The 16,756-nt window shown below is 55.2% G+C and overlaps 1 protein-coding gene across 2 annotated transcripts in view; it reads right to left on the minus strand.

Annotated features, from left to right (window-relative positions):
- Positions 1-16,756, minus strand: part of LOC140398986 (coiled-coil domain-containing protein 120-like) — a 197,520-nt gene that overhangs the window by 110,096 nt on the left and 70,668 nt on the right. For both annotated transcript variants that reach the window (XM_072488013.1, XM_072488014.1), the window contains exon 5: positions 9,308-9,427. In XM_072488013.1, the coding sequence (XP_072344114.1) occupies positions 9,308-9,427 (120 nt within the window). The remainder of the gene's footprint in view (positions 1-9,307; positions 9,428-16,756) is intronic.

Consider the following 16,756-nt stretch of genomic DNA (forward strand, 5'->3'; position numbering starts at 1 on the left):
ACAAGAGCAACATTTGGGACAAACAAGACTAAGCCAGACTCCCTGGCGCCAGCAGGAGCCAACACAAAAGAGGTTAACGGACACCTCAAGACCGCCCATCGATCAGGGAACCGCTCCAGTATTGGAGAAATCGAACCAAGCGATTGGAACGAAGTCCAGTCACCTAGAACCAGGTACAGGGTGCGCCCCGAAAGGTGGAAAGCCCCTGGGGACTATAAAGTTAAGCCCCAAGTTCAAATCGGCCCCTCTTCTTCCTGACCGTGACCGGTCCAGTGGCCGCCGAGAGATCGTAAGTCTTAACTCAACGCTCGCTACGAGATAGGCGCTCCCAGCTATCAATCCGTACCAACTTCGAATCCCGCAGACTCAGAACCCGAACGAAAGGCCATTTGTTTTCCTGACCTGGTGGGCCAGTCCGAAGCTAAATACAGGCCTGTTAGTCGCAGAAGTAGCTTAGATGTAGAATTTGTGCAGGAGTAGCGATTACAGTGTATAATAAATGTGCTTTGATTTAAATCTTACTAATCGGTGTATTGAGTTATTAGTCGTTACTCGAACTTGAACCTCGTGGCGGTATCATAAAGATACCTGGCGACTCGAGGGCAAAGGTTATAAAACAGAGCCAAGTGAACCAACCAAAAGTTAGCAACAATATAAACCACCAAGAACCTCTCGATTAGATTTCAGCCTGTAACTTACTCCCAGGTATCTGATATTCTATATATAAACCACCCCAAACCCCTCGATTAGATTCCAGTCTGTAACGTACTCCCGTGTATCTGATATTCTATATATAAACCACCCCAAACCCCTCGATTAGATTCCAGTCTGTAACGTACTCCCGTGTATCTGTTATTCTATACTTAAACCACCCAGAACCCCTCAATTAGATTCCAGTCTGTAACTCACTCCCGGGTATCTGTTATTCTATATATAAACCACCCCAAACCCCTCGATTAGATTCCAGTCTGTAACTTACTCCCAGGTATCTGATATTCTATATATAAACCACCCCAAACCCCTCGATTAGATTCCAGTCTGTAACGTACTCCCGTGTATCTGTTATTCTATACTTAAACCACCCAGAACCCCTCAATTAGATTCCAGTCTGTAACTCACTCCCGGGTATCTGTTTTTATATACTTAAACCACCCAGAACCCCTCGATTAGATTCCAGTCTGTAACTCACTCCCGGGTATCTGTTATTCTATACTTAAACCACCCAGAACCCCTCGATAAGATTCCAGCCTGTAACTCACTCCTGGCTATCAATTAGTCTTTATTCAAATCGCACAACATCCCTCGATTAGATTCCAGTCAGTAACTCAATCCCGGGTATCTGTTATTCTATATATAAACCACCCAGAACACCTCGATAAGATTCAAATCTGTAACTCACTCCCGGATATCCGATATTTATACATAAGCCATTCTGAACCCTACGATTAGATTCCAGTCTGTAACTCACTCCGGCGTATCTGTTATTCTATATTTAAACCATCCCGAACCCTAAGATTAGATTCCAGTCTGTAACTCACTCCCGGTTATTGGATATCTGTTATTCTATATATAAACCACTCCGAACCCCTCAAATAGATTCCAGTCTGTAACTCACTCCCGGGTATCTGTTATTCTATATATAAACCACCCCGAACCCCTCGATTAGATTCCAGTCTGTAACTCACTCCCGGGTATCTGTTATTCTATACTTAAACCACCCAGAACCCCTCAATCAGATTCCAGTCTGTAACTCACCCCCGGATATCTGATATTCTATATATAAACCACCGGAAACCCTCGATTAGATTCCAGTCTGTAACTCACTCCCGGGTATCTGTTATTAGAACATAGAACATAGAACGATACAGCGCAGTACAGGCCCTTCGGCCCACGATGTTGCACCGAAACAAAAGCCATCTGACCTACACTATGCCATTATCATCCATATGCTTATCCAATAAACTTTTAAATGCCCTCAATGTTGGCGAGTTCACTACTGTTGCAGGTAGGGCATTCCACGGCCTCACCACTCTTTGCGTAAAGAGCCTTCCTCTGACCTCGGTCCTATATCTATTATCCCTCAGTTTAAAGCTATGTCCCCTCGTGCCAGCCATTTCCATCCGCGGGAGAAGGCTCTCATTGTCCACCCTATCTAACCCCCTGATCATTTTGTATGCCTCTATTAAGTCTCCTCTTAACCTTCTTCTCTCCAACGAAAACAACCTCAAGTCCATCAGCCTTTCCTCATAAGATTTTCCCTACATACCAGGCAACATCCTGGTAAATCTCCTCTGCACCCGCTCCAAAGCCTCCACGTCCTTCCTATAATGCGGTGACCAGAATTGTACGCAATACTCCAAATGCGGCCGTACCAGAGTTTTGTACAGCTGCAACATGACCTCATGACTCCGGAACTCAATCCCTCTACCAATAAAGGCCAACACTCCATAGGCCTTCTTCACAACCCTATCAACCTGGGTGGCAACTTTCAGGGATCTATGTACATGGACACCTAGATCCCTCTGCTCATCCACACTTCCAAGAACTTTACCATTAGCCAAATATTCCTCATTCCTGTTATTCCTTCCAAAGTGAATCACCTCACACTTCTCTACATTAAACTCCATTTGCCACCTCTCAGCCCAGCTCTGCAGCTTATTTATGTCCCTCTGTAACCTGCAACATCCTTCCACACTGTCGACAACACCACCGACTTTAGTGTCGTCTGCAAATTTACCCACCCTTCTGCTGATTGATTGATAAAAATGACAAACAGCAACGGTCCCAGAACAGATCCGTGTGGTACGCCACTTGTAACTGAACTCCATTCTGAACATTTCCCATCGACCACCACCCTCTGTCTTCTTTCAGCTAGCCAATTTCTGATCCACATCTCTAAATCACCCTCAATCCCCAGCCTCCGTATTTTCTGCAATAGCCTACCATGGGAAACCTTATCATAAGCTTTACTGAAATCCATATACACCACATCAACTGCTCTACCCTCATCTACCTGTTCAGTCACCTTCTCAAAGAACTCAATAAGGTTTGTGAGGCATGACCTACCCTTCACAAAGCCATGCTGACTATCCCTGATCATATTATTCCTATCTAGATGATTATAAATCTTGTCTCTTATAATCCCCTCCAAGACTTTACCCACAACAGACTCACAGGTCTATAGTTGCCGGGGTTGTCTCTACTCCCCTTCTTGAACAAAGGGACCACATTTGCTATCCTCCAGTCCTCTGGCACTATTCCTGTAGCCAATGATGACATAAAAATCAAAGCCAAAGGCACAGCAATCTCTTCCCTGGCTTCCCAGAGAATCCTAGGATAAATCCCATCAGGCCCCAGGGACATATCTATTTTCAGCCTGTCCAGAATTGCCAAAACCTCTTCCCTACGTACCTCAATGCCATCTATTCTAATAGCCTGGGTCTCAGCATTCTCCTCCACAACATTATCTTTTTCCTGAGTGAATACTGACGAAAAATATTCATTTAGTATCTCGCCTATCTCTTCAGACTCCACACACAACTTCCCATCCCTGTCCTTGACTGGCCCTACTCTTACCCTAGTCATTCTTTTATTCCTGACATACCTATAGAAAGCTTTTGGGTTTTCCTTGATCCTACCTGCCAAATACGTCTCATGTCCCCTCCTTACTCGTCTTAGCTCTCTCTTTAGATCCTTCCTCGCTATCTTGTAACTATCAATCGCCCCAACTGAAACTTCACACCTCATCTTCACATAGGCCTCCTTCTTCCTCTTAACAAGAGATTCAACTTCTTTGGTAAACCACGGTTCCCTCGCGCGACGCCTTCCACCCTGCCTGACCGGTACGTACTTATCAAGAACACGCAGAAGCTGTTCCTTGAACAAGCTCCACTTATCCAGTGTGCCCAACACTTGCAGCCTACTTCTCCAACCTATCCCCCCCAAGTCATGTCTAATGGCATCATAATTGCCCTTCCCCCAGTTATAACTCTTGCCCTGCGGTGTATACTTATCCCTTTCCATCACTAACGTAAACGTCACCGAATTGTGGTCACTGTCCCCAAAGTGCTCACCTATCTCCAAATCTAACACCTGGCCTGGTTCAATCTATACTTAAACCACCCAGAACCCTTGATCAGATTCCAGTCTGTAACTGACCCCCGGATATCTGATATTCTATATATAAACCACCCGAACCCCTCGATTAGATTTCAGTCTGTAACTCACTCCCGGGTATCTGTTATTCTATACTTAAACCACCCAGAACCCCTCGATTAGATTCCAGTCTGTAACTCACTCCCGGGTATCTGTTATTCATAGAATCATAGAAGTTTACAGCATGGAAACAGGCCCTTCGGCCCAACCAGTCCATGCCGCCCAGTTTTTACCATTAAGCTAGTCCCAGTTGCCCGCACTTGGCCCATAACCTTCTATACCCATCTTACCCATGTAACTATCTAAATGTTTTTTAAAAGACACAATTGTACCCGCCTCTACTACTACCTCTGGCAGCCCATTCCAGACACTCACTACCCTCTGAGTGAAGAAATTGCCCCTCTGGGCCCTTCTGAATCTCTCCCCTCTCACCTTAAACCTATGCCCTCTAGTTTTAGACTCCCCTACCTTTGGGAAAAGATGTTGACTATCTACCTTATCTATGCCCCTCATTATTTTATAGACCTCTATAAGATCACCCCTAAGCCTCCTATGCTCCAGGGAAAAAAGTCCCAGTCTATCCCGAACCCCTCGATTAGATTCCAGTCAGTAACTCAATCCCGGGTATCTGTTATTCTATATATAAACCACCCAGAACACCTCGATAAGATTCAAATCTGTAACTCACTCCCGGATATCTGATATTTATACATAAGCCATTCCAAACCCTACGATTAGATTCCAGTCTGTAACTCACTCCGACGTTTCTGTTATTCTATATTTGAACCATCCCGAACCCTAAGATTAGACTCCAGTCTGTAACTCACTCCCGGTTATTGGATATCTGTTATTCTATATATAAACCACTCCGAACCCCTCGAATAGATTCCAGTCTGTAACTCACTCCCGGGTATCTGTTATTCTATACTTAAACCACCCAGAACCCCTCAATCAGATTCCAGTCTGTAACTCACCCCCGGATATCTGATATTCTATATATAAACCACCCAAAACCCTCGATTAGATTCCAGTCTGTAACTCACTCCCGGGTATCTGTTATAAGAACATAGAACATAGAACGATACAGCGCAGTACAGGCCCTTCGGCCCACGATGTTGCACCGAAACAAAAGCCATCTAACCTACACTATGCCATTATCATCCACATGCTTATCCAATAAACTTTTAAATGCCCTCAATGTTGGCGAGTTCACTACTGTTGCAGGTAGGGCATGCCACGGCCTCACCACTCTTTGCATAAAGAGCCTACCTCTGACCTCTGTCCTATATCTATTACCCCTCAGTTTAAAGCTATGTCCCTTCGTGCCAGCCATTTCCATCCGCGGGAGAAGGCTCTCATTGTCCACCCTATCAAACCCCCTGATCATTTTGTATGCCTCTATTAAGTCTCCTCTTCACCTTCTTCTCTCCAATGAAAATAACCTCAAGTCCATCAGCCTTTCCTCATAAGATTTTCCCTCCATACCAGGCAACATCCTGGTAAATCTCCTCTGCACCCGCTCCAAAGCCTCCACGTCCTTCCTATAAGCGGTGACCAGAATTGTACGCAATACTCCAAATGCGGCCGTACCAGAGTTTTGTACAGCTGCAACATGACCTCATGACTCCGGAACTCAATCCCTCTACCAATAAAGGCCAACACTCCATAGGCCTTCTTCACCACCCTATCAACCTGGGTGGCAACTTTCAGGGATCTATGTACATGGACACCTAGATCCCTCTGCTCATCCACACTTCCAAGAACTTTACCATTAGCCCAAATATTCCGCATTCCTGTTATTCCTTCCAAAGTGAATCACCTCACACTTCTCTACATTAAACTCCATTTGCCACCTCTCAGCCCAGCTCTGCAGCTTATCTATGTCCCTCTGTAACCTGCTACATCCTTCCGCACTGTCGACAACACCCACCGACTTTAGTGTCGTCTGCAAATTTACCCACCCTTCTGCTGATTGATTGATAAAAATGACAAACAGCAACGGCCCCAGAACAGATCCGTGTGGTAGGCCACTTGTAACTGAACTCCATTCTGAACATTTCCCATCAACCACCACCCTCTGTCTTCTTTCAGCTAGCCAATTTCTGATCCACATCTCTAAATCACCCTCAATCCCCAGCCTCCGTATTTTCTGCAATAGCCTACCGTGGGGAACCTTATCAAACGCTTTACTGAAATCCATATACACCACATCAACTGCTCTACCCTCGTCTACCTGTTCAGTCACCTTCTCAAAGAACTCGATAAGGTTTGTGAGGCATGACCTATCCTTCACAAAGCCATGCTGACTATCCCTGATCATTCCTATCTAGATGATTATAAATCTTGTCTCTTATAATCCCCTCCAAGACTTTACCCACAACAGACGTGAGGCTCACAGGTCTATAGTTGCCGGGGTTGTCTCTATTCCCCTTCTTGAACAAAGGGACCACATTTGCTATCCTCCAGTCCTCTGGCACTATTCCTGTAGCCAATGATGACATAAAAATCAAAGCCAAAGGCCCAGCAATCTCTTCCCTGGCTTCCCAGAGAATCCTAGGATAAATCCCATCAGGCCCCAGGGACATATCTATTTTCAGCCTGTCCAGAATTGCCAACACCTCTTCCCTACGTACCTCAATGCCATCTATTCTAATAGCCTGGGTCTCAGCATTCTCCTCCACAACATTATCTTTTTCCTGAGTGAATACTGACGAAAAATATTCATTTAGTATCTCGCCTATCTCTTCAGACTCCACACACAACTTCCCATCCCTGTCCTTGACTGGCCCTACTCTTACCCGAGTCATTCTTTTATTCCTGACATACCTATATGGCTTTTGGGTTTTCCTTGATCCTACCTGCCAAATACTTCTCATGTCCCCTCCTTGCTCGTCTTAGCTCTCTCTTTAGATCCTTCCTCGCTACCTTGTAACTATCAATCGCCCCAACTGAAACTTCACACCTCATCTTCACATAGGCCTCCTTCTTCCTCTTAACAAGAGATTCAACTTCTTTGGTAAACCACGGTTCCCTCGCCCGACGCCTTCCACCCTGCCTGACCGGTACATACTTATCAAGAACACGCAGTAGCTGTTCCTTGAACAAGCTCCACTTATCCAGTGTGCCCAACACTTGCAGCCTACTTCTCCAACCTATCCACCCCCAAGTCATGTATAATGGCATCATAATTGCCCTTCCCCCAGCTATAACTCTTGCCCTGCGTTGTATACTTATCCCTTTCCATCATTACCGTAAATGTCACCGAATTGTGGTCACTGTCCCCAAAGTGCTCTCCTACCTCCAAATCTAACACCTGGCCTGGTTCATTCTATACTTAAACCACCCAGAACCCTTGATCAGATTCCAGTCTGTAACTGACCCCCGGATATCTGATATTCTATATATAAACCACCCAAACCCCTCGATTAGATTTCAGTCTGTAACTCACTCCTGGATATCTGTTATTCTATACTTAAACCACCCAGAACCCCTCGATTAGATTCCAGTCTGTAACTCACTCCCGGGTATCTGTTATTCTATATATAAACCACCCCGAACCCCTCGATTAGATTCCAGTCTGTAACTCACTCCCGGGTATCTGTTATTCTATATTGAATCTTCTATATTCTATGTTATTCTATATTCTTATTGAGTTCTTTGAGAAGGCGACCAAACAGGTGGATGAGGGTAAAGCAGTTGATGTGGTGTATATGGATTTCAGTAAAGCGTTTGATAAGGTTCCCCACGGTAGGCTACGACAGAAAATACGGAGGCATGTGATTCAGGGTGATTTAGCAGTTTGGATCAGAAATTGGCTAGCTGGAAGAAGACAAAGGGTGGCGGTTGATGGGAAATGTTCAGACTGGAGTCCAGTTACTAGTGGTGTACTATTTGGTGTACCACAAGGATCTGTTTTGGGGCCACTGCTGTTTGTCATTTTTATAAATGACCTGGAGGAGGGCGTAGAAGGATGGGTGAGTAAATTTGCAGATTACACTAAAGTCGGTGGAGTTGTGGACAGTGCGGAAGGATGTTACAAGTTACATAGGGACATAGATAAGCAGCAGCGCTGGGCTGAGAGGTGGCAAATGGAGTTTAATGCAGAAAAGTGTGAGGTGATTCATTTTGGAAAGAATAACAGGAAGACAGAGTACTGGGCTAATGGTAAGATTCTTGGCAGTGTGGATGAGCAGAGAGATCTCGGTGTCCATGTACATAGATCCCTGAAAGTTGCCAGCCAGGTTGAGAGGGTTGTTAAGAAGGCGTATGGTGTGTTAGCTTTTATTGGTAGAGGGATTGAGTTTCGGAGCCAAGAGGTCATGTTGAAGCTGTACAAGACTCTAGTGCGACCGGATTTGGAGTATTGCGTGCAGTTCTGGTCGTCACATTATAGGAAGGAGGTGGAAGCATTGGAAAGGGTGCAGAGGAGATTTACCAGAATGTTGCCTGGTATGGAGGGAAGATCTTATGAGGAAAGACTGAGGGACTTGAGGCTGTTTTTCGTTAGAGCGAAGAAGATTAAGAGGTGACTTAATTGAGGCCTACAAGATGATCAGAGGATTAGATAGGGTGGACAGTGAGAGCCTGTTTCCTCAGATGGTGATGTCTAGCACGAGGGGACATAGCTTTAAATTGAGGGGAGATAGATATAAGACAGATGTCAGAGGTAGGTTCTTTACTCAGAGAGTAGTAAGGGCGTGGAATGCCCTGCCTGCAACAGTAGTGGACTCGCCAACACTAAGGGCATTCAAATGGTCATTGGATAGACATATGGACGATAAGGGAATAGTGTAGATGGGCTTTAGAGTGGTTTCACAGGTCGGCGCAACATCGAGGGCCGAAGGGCCTGTACTGCGCTGTAATGTTCTATGTTCTATACTTAAACCACCCAGAACCTCTCGATTAGATTCCAGTCTGTAACTCACTCCCGGATCTCTGTTATTCTATATTTAAACCACACTGAACCACTCAATTAGATTCCAGTCTGTAACTCACTCCCGGGTATCTGTTATTCTCCACAAAACCACCCCGAATCCGTCGTTTAGATTCCAATCGGTAACTCACTACCGGGTATCTGTTATTCTATATAATTAAACCAATCAAACCCCTCGATTAGATTCCAGTAACTCGCACTCGGGCATCACTTCTTTACCTCTCCAGGTGTCATACTGTGATTTGATAATTTGCGACTGGTCCTCACGCGTCGATCGACTGCGGGGGGCATCTCACCAGGCTGCAGAGGGTAGTCAATGGGGAGCCTGCCTGTCAGTTTCTGGTGTAAAATAAAGACACGTTAATCTTCATTTTTGTTGTCATCGATGATCGCGAAATAAAGGCATGGATTCATTTCACATTGGGTAATGAGTATCTATGGGTCAGTGCAGAGGGAGCCCCGCACTGTCTGTGGGTCAGTGCTGAGGGTGCACCGCACTGTCGGTGGGTCAGTGCTGAGGGACCACCGCACTGTCTGTGGGTCAGTGCTGAGGGAGCCCCGCACTGTCTGTGGGTCAGTGCTGAGGGTGCACCGCACTGTCTGTGGGTCAGTGCTGAGGGAGCACCGCACTGTCTGTGGGTCAGTGCTGAGGGAGCCCCGCACTGTCTGTGGGTCAGTGCTGAGGGTGCACCGCACTGTCTGTGGGTCAGTGCTGAGGGAGCACCGCACTGTCTGTGGGTCAGTGCTGAGGGAGCACCGCACTGTCTGTGGGTCAGTGCTGAGGGTGCATCGCACTGTCTGTGGGTCAGTGCTGAGGGAGCGCCGCATTGTCTGTGGGTCAGTGCTGAGGGAGCGCCGCACTGTCTGTGGGTCAGTGCTGAGGGAGCGCCGCACTGTCTGTGGGTCAGTGCTGAGGGAGCGCCGCACTGCCTGTGGGTCAGTGCTGAGGGAGCGCCGCCCTGTCTGTGGGTCAGTGCTGAGGGAGCACCGCACTGTCTGTGGGTCAGTGCTGAGGGAGCGCCGCATTGTCTGTGGGTCAGTGCTGAGGGAGCGCCGCACTGTCTGTGGGTCAGTGCTGAGGGAGCGCCGCACTGTCTGTGGGTCAGTGCTGAGGGAGCGCCGCACTGCCTGTGGGTCAGTGCTGAGGGAGCGCCGCCCTGTCTGTGGGTCAGTGCTGAGGGAGTTTGGCCCCCGTGTCTGCGTGGGTTTGGCCCCCGTGTCTGCGTGTGTCTGACCCCCGTGTCTGCGTGAGTTTCGCCCCCGTGTCTGCGTGAGTTTCGCCCCCGTGTCTGCGTGGGTTTGGCCCCCGTGTCTGCGTGGGTTTGGCCCCCGTGTCTGCGTGGGTTTGGCCCCCGTGTCTGCGTGGGTTTGGCCCCCGTGTCTGCGTGGGTTTGGCCCCCGTGACTGCGTGGGTTTCGCCCCCGTGTCTGCGTGGGTCTGGCCCCCGTGTCTGCGTGGGTTTGGCCCCCGTGTCTGCGTGAGCTTGGCCCCCCGTGTCTGCGTGGGTTTGGCCCCCGTGTCTGCGTGGGTTTGGCCCCCGTGTCTGTGTGGGTTTGGCCCCCGTGTCTGCGTGGGTCTGGCCCCGTGTCTGCGTGGGTCTGGCCCCCGTGTCTGCGTGAGTTTCGCCCCCGTGTCTGCGTGGGTTTGGCCCCCGTGTCTGCGTGAGTTTCGCCCCCGTGTCTGCGTGAGTTTCGCCCCCGTGTCTGCGTGGGTCTGGCCCCCGTGTCTGCGTGAGTTTCGCCCCCGTGTCTGCGTGGGTTTGGCCCCCGTGTCTGCGTAGGTTTGGCCCCCGTGTCTGCGTGAGTTTCGCCCCCGTGTCCGCGTGGGTCTGGCCCCCTTGTCGGCGTGAGTTTCGCCCCCGAGTCCGCGTGGGTTTGGCCCCTGTGTCCGCGTGGGTCTGGTCCCCGTGTCTGCGTGAGTTTCGCCCCCGTGTCTATGTGGGTTTCGCCCCCGTGTCCGCGTGGGTTTGGCCCCCGTGTCCGCGTGGGTCTGGTCCCCGTGTCTGCGCGAGTTTCGCCCCCGTGTCTGCGTGGGTTTGGCCCCCGTGTCTGCGTGGGTTTGGCCCCCGTGTCTGCGTGGGTTTAGCCCCCGTGTCTGCGTGGGTTTCGCCCCCGTGTCTGCGTGGGTTTCGCCCCCGTGTCTGCGTGGGTTTGGCACCCCGTGTCTGCGTGGGTGTGGCCCCCGTGTCTGCGTGGGTCTGGCCCCCCGTGTCCGCGTGTGTTTCGCCCCCGTGTCTGCGCGAGTTTCGCCCCCGTGTCTGCGTGGGTTTCGCCCCCGTGTCTGCGTGGGTTTGGCCCCCGTGTCTGCGTGGGTTTGGCCCCCGTGTCTGCGTGGGTTTGCCCCCGTGTCTGCGTGAGTTTCGCCCCCGTGTCTGCGTGGGTTTGGCCCCAGTGTCTGCGTGGGTTTGGCCCCCGTGTCTGCGTGGGTTTGGCCCCCGTGTCTGCGTGGGTTTGGCCCCCGTGTCTGCGTGGGTTTGGCCCCCGTGTCTGCGTGGGTTTGGCCCCCCGTGTCTGCGTGGGTTTGGCCCCCGTGTCTGCGTGGGTCTGGCCCCCGTGTCTGCGTGAGTTTCGCCCCCGTGTCTGCGTGAGTTTCGCCCCCGTGTCCGCGTGGGTTTGGCCCCCGTGTCTGCGTGGGTCTGGCCCCCGTGCCTGCGTGAGTTTGGCCCCCGTGCCTGCGTGAGTTTCGCCCCCGTGTCTGCGTGGGTTTGGCCCCCGTGTCTGCGTGGGTTTGGCCCCCCGTGTCTGCGTGGGTTTGGCCCCCGTGTCTGCGTGGGTCTGGCCCCCGTGTCTGCGTGAGTTTCGCCCCCGTGTCTGCGTGAGTTTCGCCCCCGTGTCCGCGTGGGTTTGGCCCCCGTGTCTGCGTGGGTCTGGCCCCCGTGCCTGCGTGGGTCTGGCCCCCGTGCCTGCGTGAGTTTCGCCCCCGTGCCTGCGTGGGTTTCGCCCCCGTGTCTGCGTGGGTTTGGCCCCCGTGTCTGCGTGGGTTTGGCCCCCCGTGTCTGCGTGGGTTTGGCCCCCGTGTCTGCGTGGGTCTGGCCCCCGTGTCTGCGTGAGTTTCGCCCCCGTGTCTGCGTGAGTTTCGCCCCCGTGTCCGCGTGGGTTTGGCCCCCGTGTCTGCGTGGGTCTGGCCCCCGTGCCTGCGTGAGTTTGGCCCCCGTGCCTGCGTGAGTTTCGCCCCCGTGTCTGCGTGGGTTTGGCCCCCGTGTCTGCGTGAGTTTCGCCCCCGTGTCTGCGTGAGTTTCGCCCCCGTGTCTGCGTGGGTTTGGCCCCCGTGTCTGCGTGAGTTTCGCCCCCGTGTCTGCGTGAGTTTCGCCCCCGTGTCTGCGTGAGTTTCGCCCCCGTGTCTGCGTGAGTTTGGCCCCCGTGTCTGCGTGAGTTTCGCCCCCGTGTCTGTGTGGGTTTCGCCCCCGTGTCTGCGTGGGTTTCGCCCCCGTGTCTGCGTGAGTTTGGCCCCCGTGTCTGTGTGGGTTTGGCCCCCGTGTCTGCGTGAGTTTCGCCCCCGTGTCTGCGTGAGTTTTGCCCCCGTGTCCGCGTGGGTCTGGCCCCCCGTGTCTGCGTGAGTTTGGCCCCCGTGTCTGCGTGAGTTTTGCCCCCGTGTCCGCGTGGGTTTGGCCCCCGTGTCTGCGTGAGTTTGGCCCCCGTGTCTGCGTGAGTTTCGCCCCCGTGTCCGCGTGGGTCTGGCCCCCGTGTCTGCGTGAGTTTCGCCCCCGTGTCCGCGTGGGTCTGGACCCCGTGTCCGCGTGAGTTTGGCCCCCGTGTCTGCGTGAGTTTCGCCCCCGTGTCTGCGTGAGTTTCGCCCCGTGTCCGCGTGGGTTTGGCCCCCGTGTCTGCGTAGGTTTGGCCCCCCGTGTCTGCGTGGGTTTGGCCCCCGTGTCTGCGTGAGTTTCGCCCCCGTGTCTGCGTGGGTTTGGCCCCCGTGTCTGCGTAGGTTTGGCCCCCGTGTCTGCGTGAGTTTCGCCCCTGTGTCCGCGGGGGTCTGGCCCCCTTGTCGGCGTGAGTTTCGCCCCCGAGTCCGCGTGGGTTTGGCCCCCGTGTCCGCGTGGGTCTGGTCCCAGTGTCTGCGCGAGTTTCGCCCCCGTGTCTGCGTGGGTCTGGCCCCCGTGTCTCTGTGGGTTTCGCCCCCGTGTCCGCGTGGGTTTGTCCCCCGTGTCTGCGTGGGTTTGGCCCCCGTGTCAGCGTGAGTTTCGCCCCCGTGTCTGCGTGGGTTTCGCCCCCGTGTCTGCGTGTGTTTGGCCCCCGTGTCTGCGTGGGATTCGCCCCCGTGTCTGCGTGTGTTTCGCCCCCGTGTCTGCGTGTGTTTCGCCCCCGTGTCTGCGTGGGTTTGGCCCCCGTGTCTGCGTGGGTTTGGCCCCCGTGTCAGTGTGTGTTTGGCCCCCGTGTCTGCGTGGGTTTCGCCCCCGTGTCTGCGTGTGTTTGGCCCCCGTGTCTGCGTGGGATTCGCCCCCGTGTCTGCGTGTGTTTCGCCCCCGTGTCTGCGTGGGTTTCGCCCCCGTGTCTGCGTGTGTTTCGCCCCTGTGTCTGCGTGTGTTTGGCCCCCCGTGTCTGCGTGGGTTTGGCCCCCGTGTCTGCGTGGGTTTGGCCCCCCGTGTCTGTGTGGGTTTGGCCCCCGTGTCTGCGTGAGTTTCGCCCCCGTGTCTGCGTGGGTCTGGCCCCCGTGTCTGCGTGGGTTTGGCCCCCGTGTCTGCGTGAGTTTCGCCCCCGTGTCTGCGTGGGTCTGGCCCCCGTGTCTGCGTGGGTCTGGCCCCCGTGTCTGCGTGGGTCTGGCCCCCGTGTCTGCGTGGGTTTGGCCCCCGTGTCTGCGTGGGTTTGGCCCCCGTGTCTGCGTGGGTTTGGCCCCCGTGTCTGTGTGGGTTTCGCCCCCGTGTCTGCGTGGGTTTGGCCCCCCGTGTCTGTGTGGGTTTGGCCCCCGTGTCTGCGTGAGTTTCGCCCCCGTGTCTGCGTGGGTTTGGCCCCCGTGTCTGCGTGGGTTTGGCCCCCGTGTCTGCGTGGGTCTGGCCCCCGTGTCTGAGTGTGTTTGGCCCCCCGTGTCTGCGTGGGTTTGGCCCCCGTGTCTGCGTGGGTTTGGCCCCCGTGTCTGCGTGGGTTTGGCCCCCGTGTCTGCGTGGGTTTGGCCCCCCGTGTCTGCGTGGGTTTGGCCCCCGTATCTGTGTGGGTTTGGCCCCCGTGTCTGCGTGGGTTTGGCCCCCGTGTCTGCGTGGGTCTGGCCCCCGTATCTGTGTGGGTTTGGCCCCCGTGTCTGCGTGGGTCTGGCCCCCGTGTCTGCGTGGGTCTGGCCCCCGTATCTGTGTGGGTTTGGCCCCCGTGTCTGCGTGGGTTTGGCCCCCGTGTCTGCGTGGGTCTGGCCCCCGTGTCTGCGTGGGTTTGGCCCCCGTGTCTGCGTGGGTTTGGCCCCCGTGTCTGCGTAGGTCTGGCCCCCCGTGTCCGTGTGGGTTTGGCCCCCGTGTCTGCGTGGATCTGGCCCCCGTGTCTGCGTGGGTTTCGCCCCCGTGTCTGCGTGAGTTTCACCCCCGTGTCTGCGTGGGTTTCGCCCCCGTGTCTGCGTGAGTTTCGCCCCCCGTGTCTGCGTGAGTTTCGCCCCCGTGTCTGCGTGAGTTTCGCCCCCGTGTCTGCGTGGGTTTGGCCCCCCGTGTCTGCGTGGGTTTGGCCCCCGTATCTGTGTGGGTTTGGCCCCCGTGTCTGCGTGGCTTTGTCCCCCGTGTCTGCGTGGGTCTGGCCCCCGTGTCTGCGTGGGTTTGGCCCCCGTGTCTGCGTGTGTTTGGCCCCCGTGTCTGCGTGGGTCTGGCCCCCGTGTCTGCGTGGGTTTGGCCCCCGTGTCTGCGTGGGTTTGGCCCCCGTGTCTGCGTGTGTTTGGCCCCCGTGTCTGCGTGGGTCTGGCCCCCGTGTCTGTGTGGGTTTCGCCCCCGTGTCTGCGTGGGTTTGGCCCCCCGTGTCTGTGTGAGTTTTGCCCCCGTGTCCACGTGGGTCTGGCCCCCCGTGTCTGCGTGAGTTTGGCCCCCGTGTCTGCGTGAGTTTTGCCCCCGTGTCCGCGTGGGTTTGGCCCCCGTGTCCGCGTGGGTTTGGCCCCCGTGTCTGCGTGAGTTTGGCCCCCGTGTCTGCGTGAGTTTCGCCCCCGTGTCCGCGTGGGTCTGGCCCCCGTGTCTGCGTGAGTTTCGCCCCCGTGTCCGCGTGGGTCTGGACCCCGTGTCCGCGTGAGTTTGGCCCCCGTGTCTGCGTGAGTTTCGCCCCCGTGTCTGCGTGAGTTTCGCCCCGTGTCCGCGTGGGTTTGGCCCCCGTGTCTGCGTAGGTTTGGCCCCCCGTGTCTGCGTGGGTTTGGCCCCCGTGTCTGCGTGAGTTTCGCCCCCGTGTCTGCGTGGGTTTGGCCCCCGTGTCTGCGTAGGTTTGGCCCCCGTGTCTGCGTGAGTTTCGCCCCTGTGTCCGCGTGGGTCTGGCCCCCTTGTCGGCGTGAGTTTCGCCCCCGAGTCCGCGTGGGTTTGGCCCCCGTGTCCGCGTGGGTCTGGTCCCCGTGTCTGCGCGAATTTCGCCCCCGTGTCTGCGTGGGTCTGGCCCCCGTGTCTCTGTGGGTTTCGCCCCCGTGTCCGCGTGGGTTTGTCCCCCGTGTCTGCGTGGGTTTGGCCCCCGTGTCAGCGTGAGTTTCGCCCCCGTGTCTGCGTGGGTTTCGCCCCCGTGTCTGCGTGTGTTTGGCCCCCGTGTCTGCGTGGGATTCGCCCCCGTGTCTGCGTGTGTTTCGCCCCCGTGTCTGCGTGTGTTTCGCCCCCGTGTCTGCGTGGGTTTGGCCCCCGTGTCTGCGTGGGTTTGGCCCCCGTGTCAGTGTGTGTTTGGCCCCCGTGTCTGCGTGGGTTTCGCCCCCGTGTCTGCGTGTGTTTGGCCCCCGTGTCTGCGTGGGATTCGCCCCCGTGTCTGCGTGTGTTTCGCCCCCGTGTCTGCGTGGGTTTCGCCCCCGTGTCTGCGTGTGTTTCGCCCCTGTGACTGCGTGTGTTTGGCCCCCCGTGTCTGCGTGGGTTTGGCCCCCGTGTCTGCGTGGGTTTGGCCCCCCGTGTCTGTGTGGGTTTGGCCCCCGTGTCTGCGTGAGTTTCGCCCCCGTGTCTGCGTGGGTCTGGCCCCCGTGTCTGCGTGGGTTTGGCCCCCGTGTCTGCGTGAGTTTCGCCCCCGTGTCTGCGTGGGTCTGGCCCCCGTGTCTGCGTGGGTCTGGCCCCCGTGTCTGCGTGGGTCTGGCCCCCGTGTCTGCGTGGGTTTGGCCCCCGTGTCTGCGTGGGTTTGGCCCCCGTGTCTGCGTGGGTTTGGCCCCCGTGTCTGTGTGGGTTTCGCCCCCGTGTCTGCGTGGGTTTGGCCCCCCGTGTCTGTGTGGGTTTGGCCCCCGTGTCTGCGTGAGTTTCGCCCCCGTGTCTGCGTGGGTTTGGCCCCCGTGTCTGCGTGGGTTTGGCCCCCGTGTCTGCGTGGGTCTGGCCCCCGTGTCTGAGTGTGTTTGGCCCCCCGTGTCTGCGTGGGTTTGGCCCCCGTGTCTGCGTGGGTTTGGCCCCCGTGTCTGCGTGGGTTTGGCCCCCGTGTCTGCGTGGGTTTGGCCCCCCGTGTCTGCGTGGGTTTGGCCCCCGTATCTGTGTGGGTTTGGCCCCCATGTCTGCGTGGGTTTGGCCCCCGTGTCTGCGTGGGTCTGGCCCCCGTATCTGTGTGGGTT

This window comes from Scyliorhinus torazame, chromosome 22 (assembly GCF_047496885.1).
Source record: "Scyliorhinus torazame isolate Kashiwa2021f chromosome 22, sScyTor2.1, whole genome shotgun sequence".
In the NCBI taxonomy this organism is placed as follows: domain Eukaryota; kingdom Metazoa; phylum Chordata; class Chondrichthyes; order Carcharhiniformes; family Scyliorhinidae; genus Scyliorhinus; species Scyliorhinus torazame.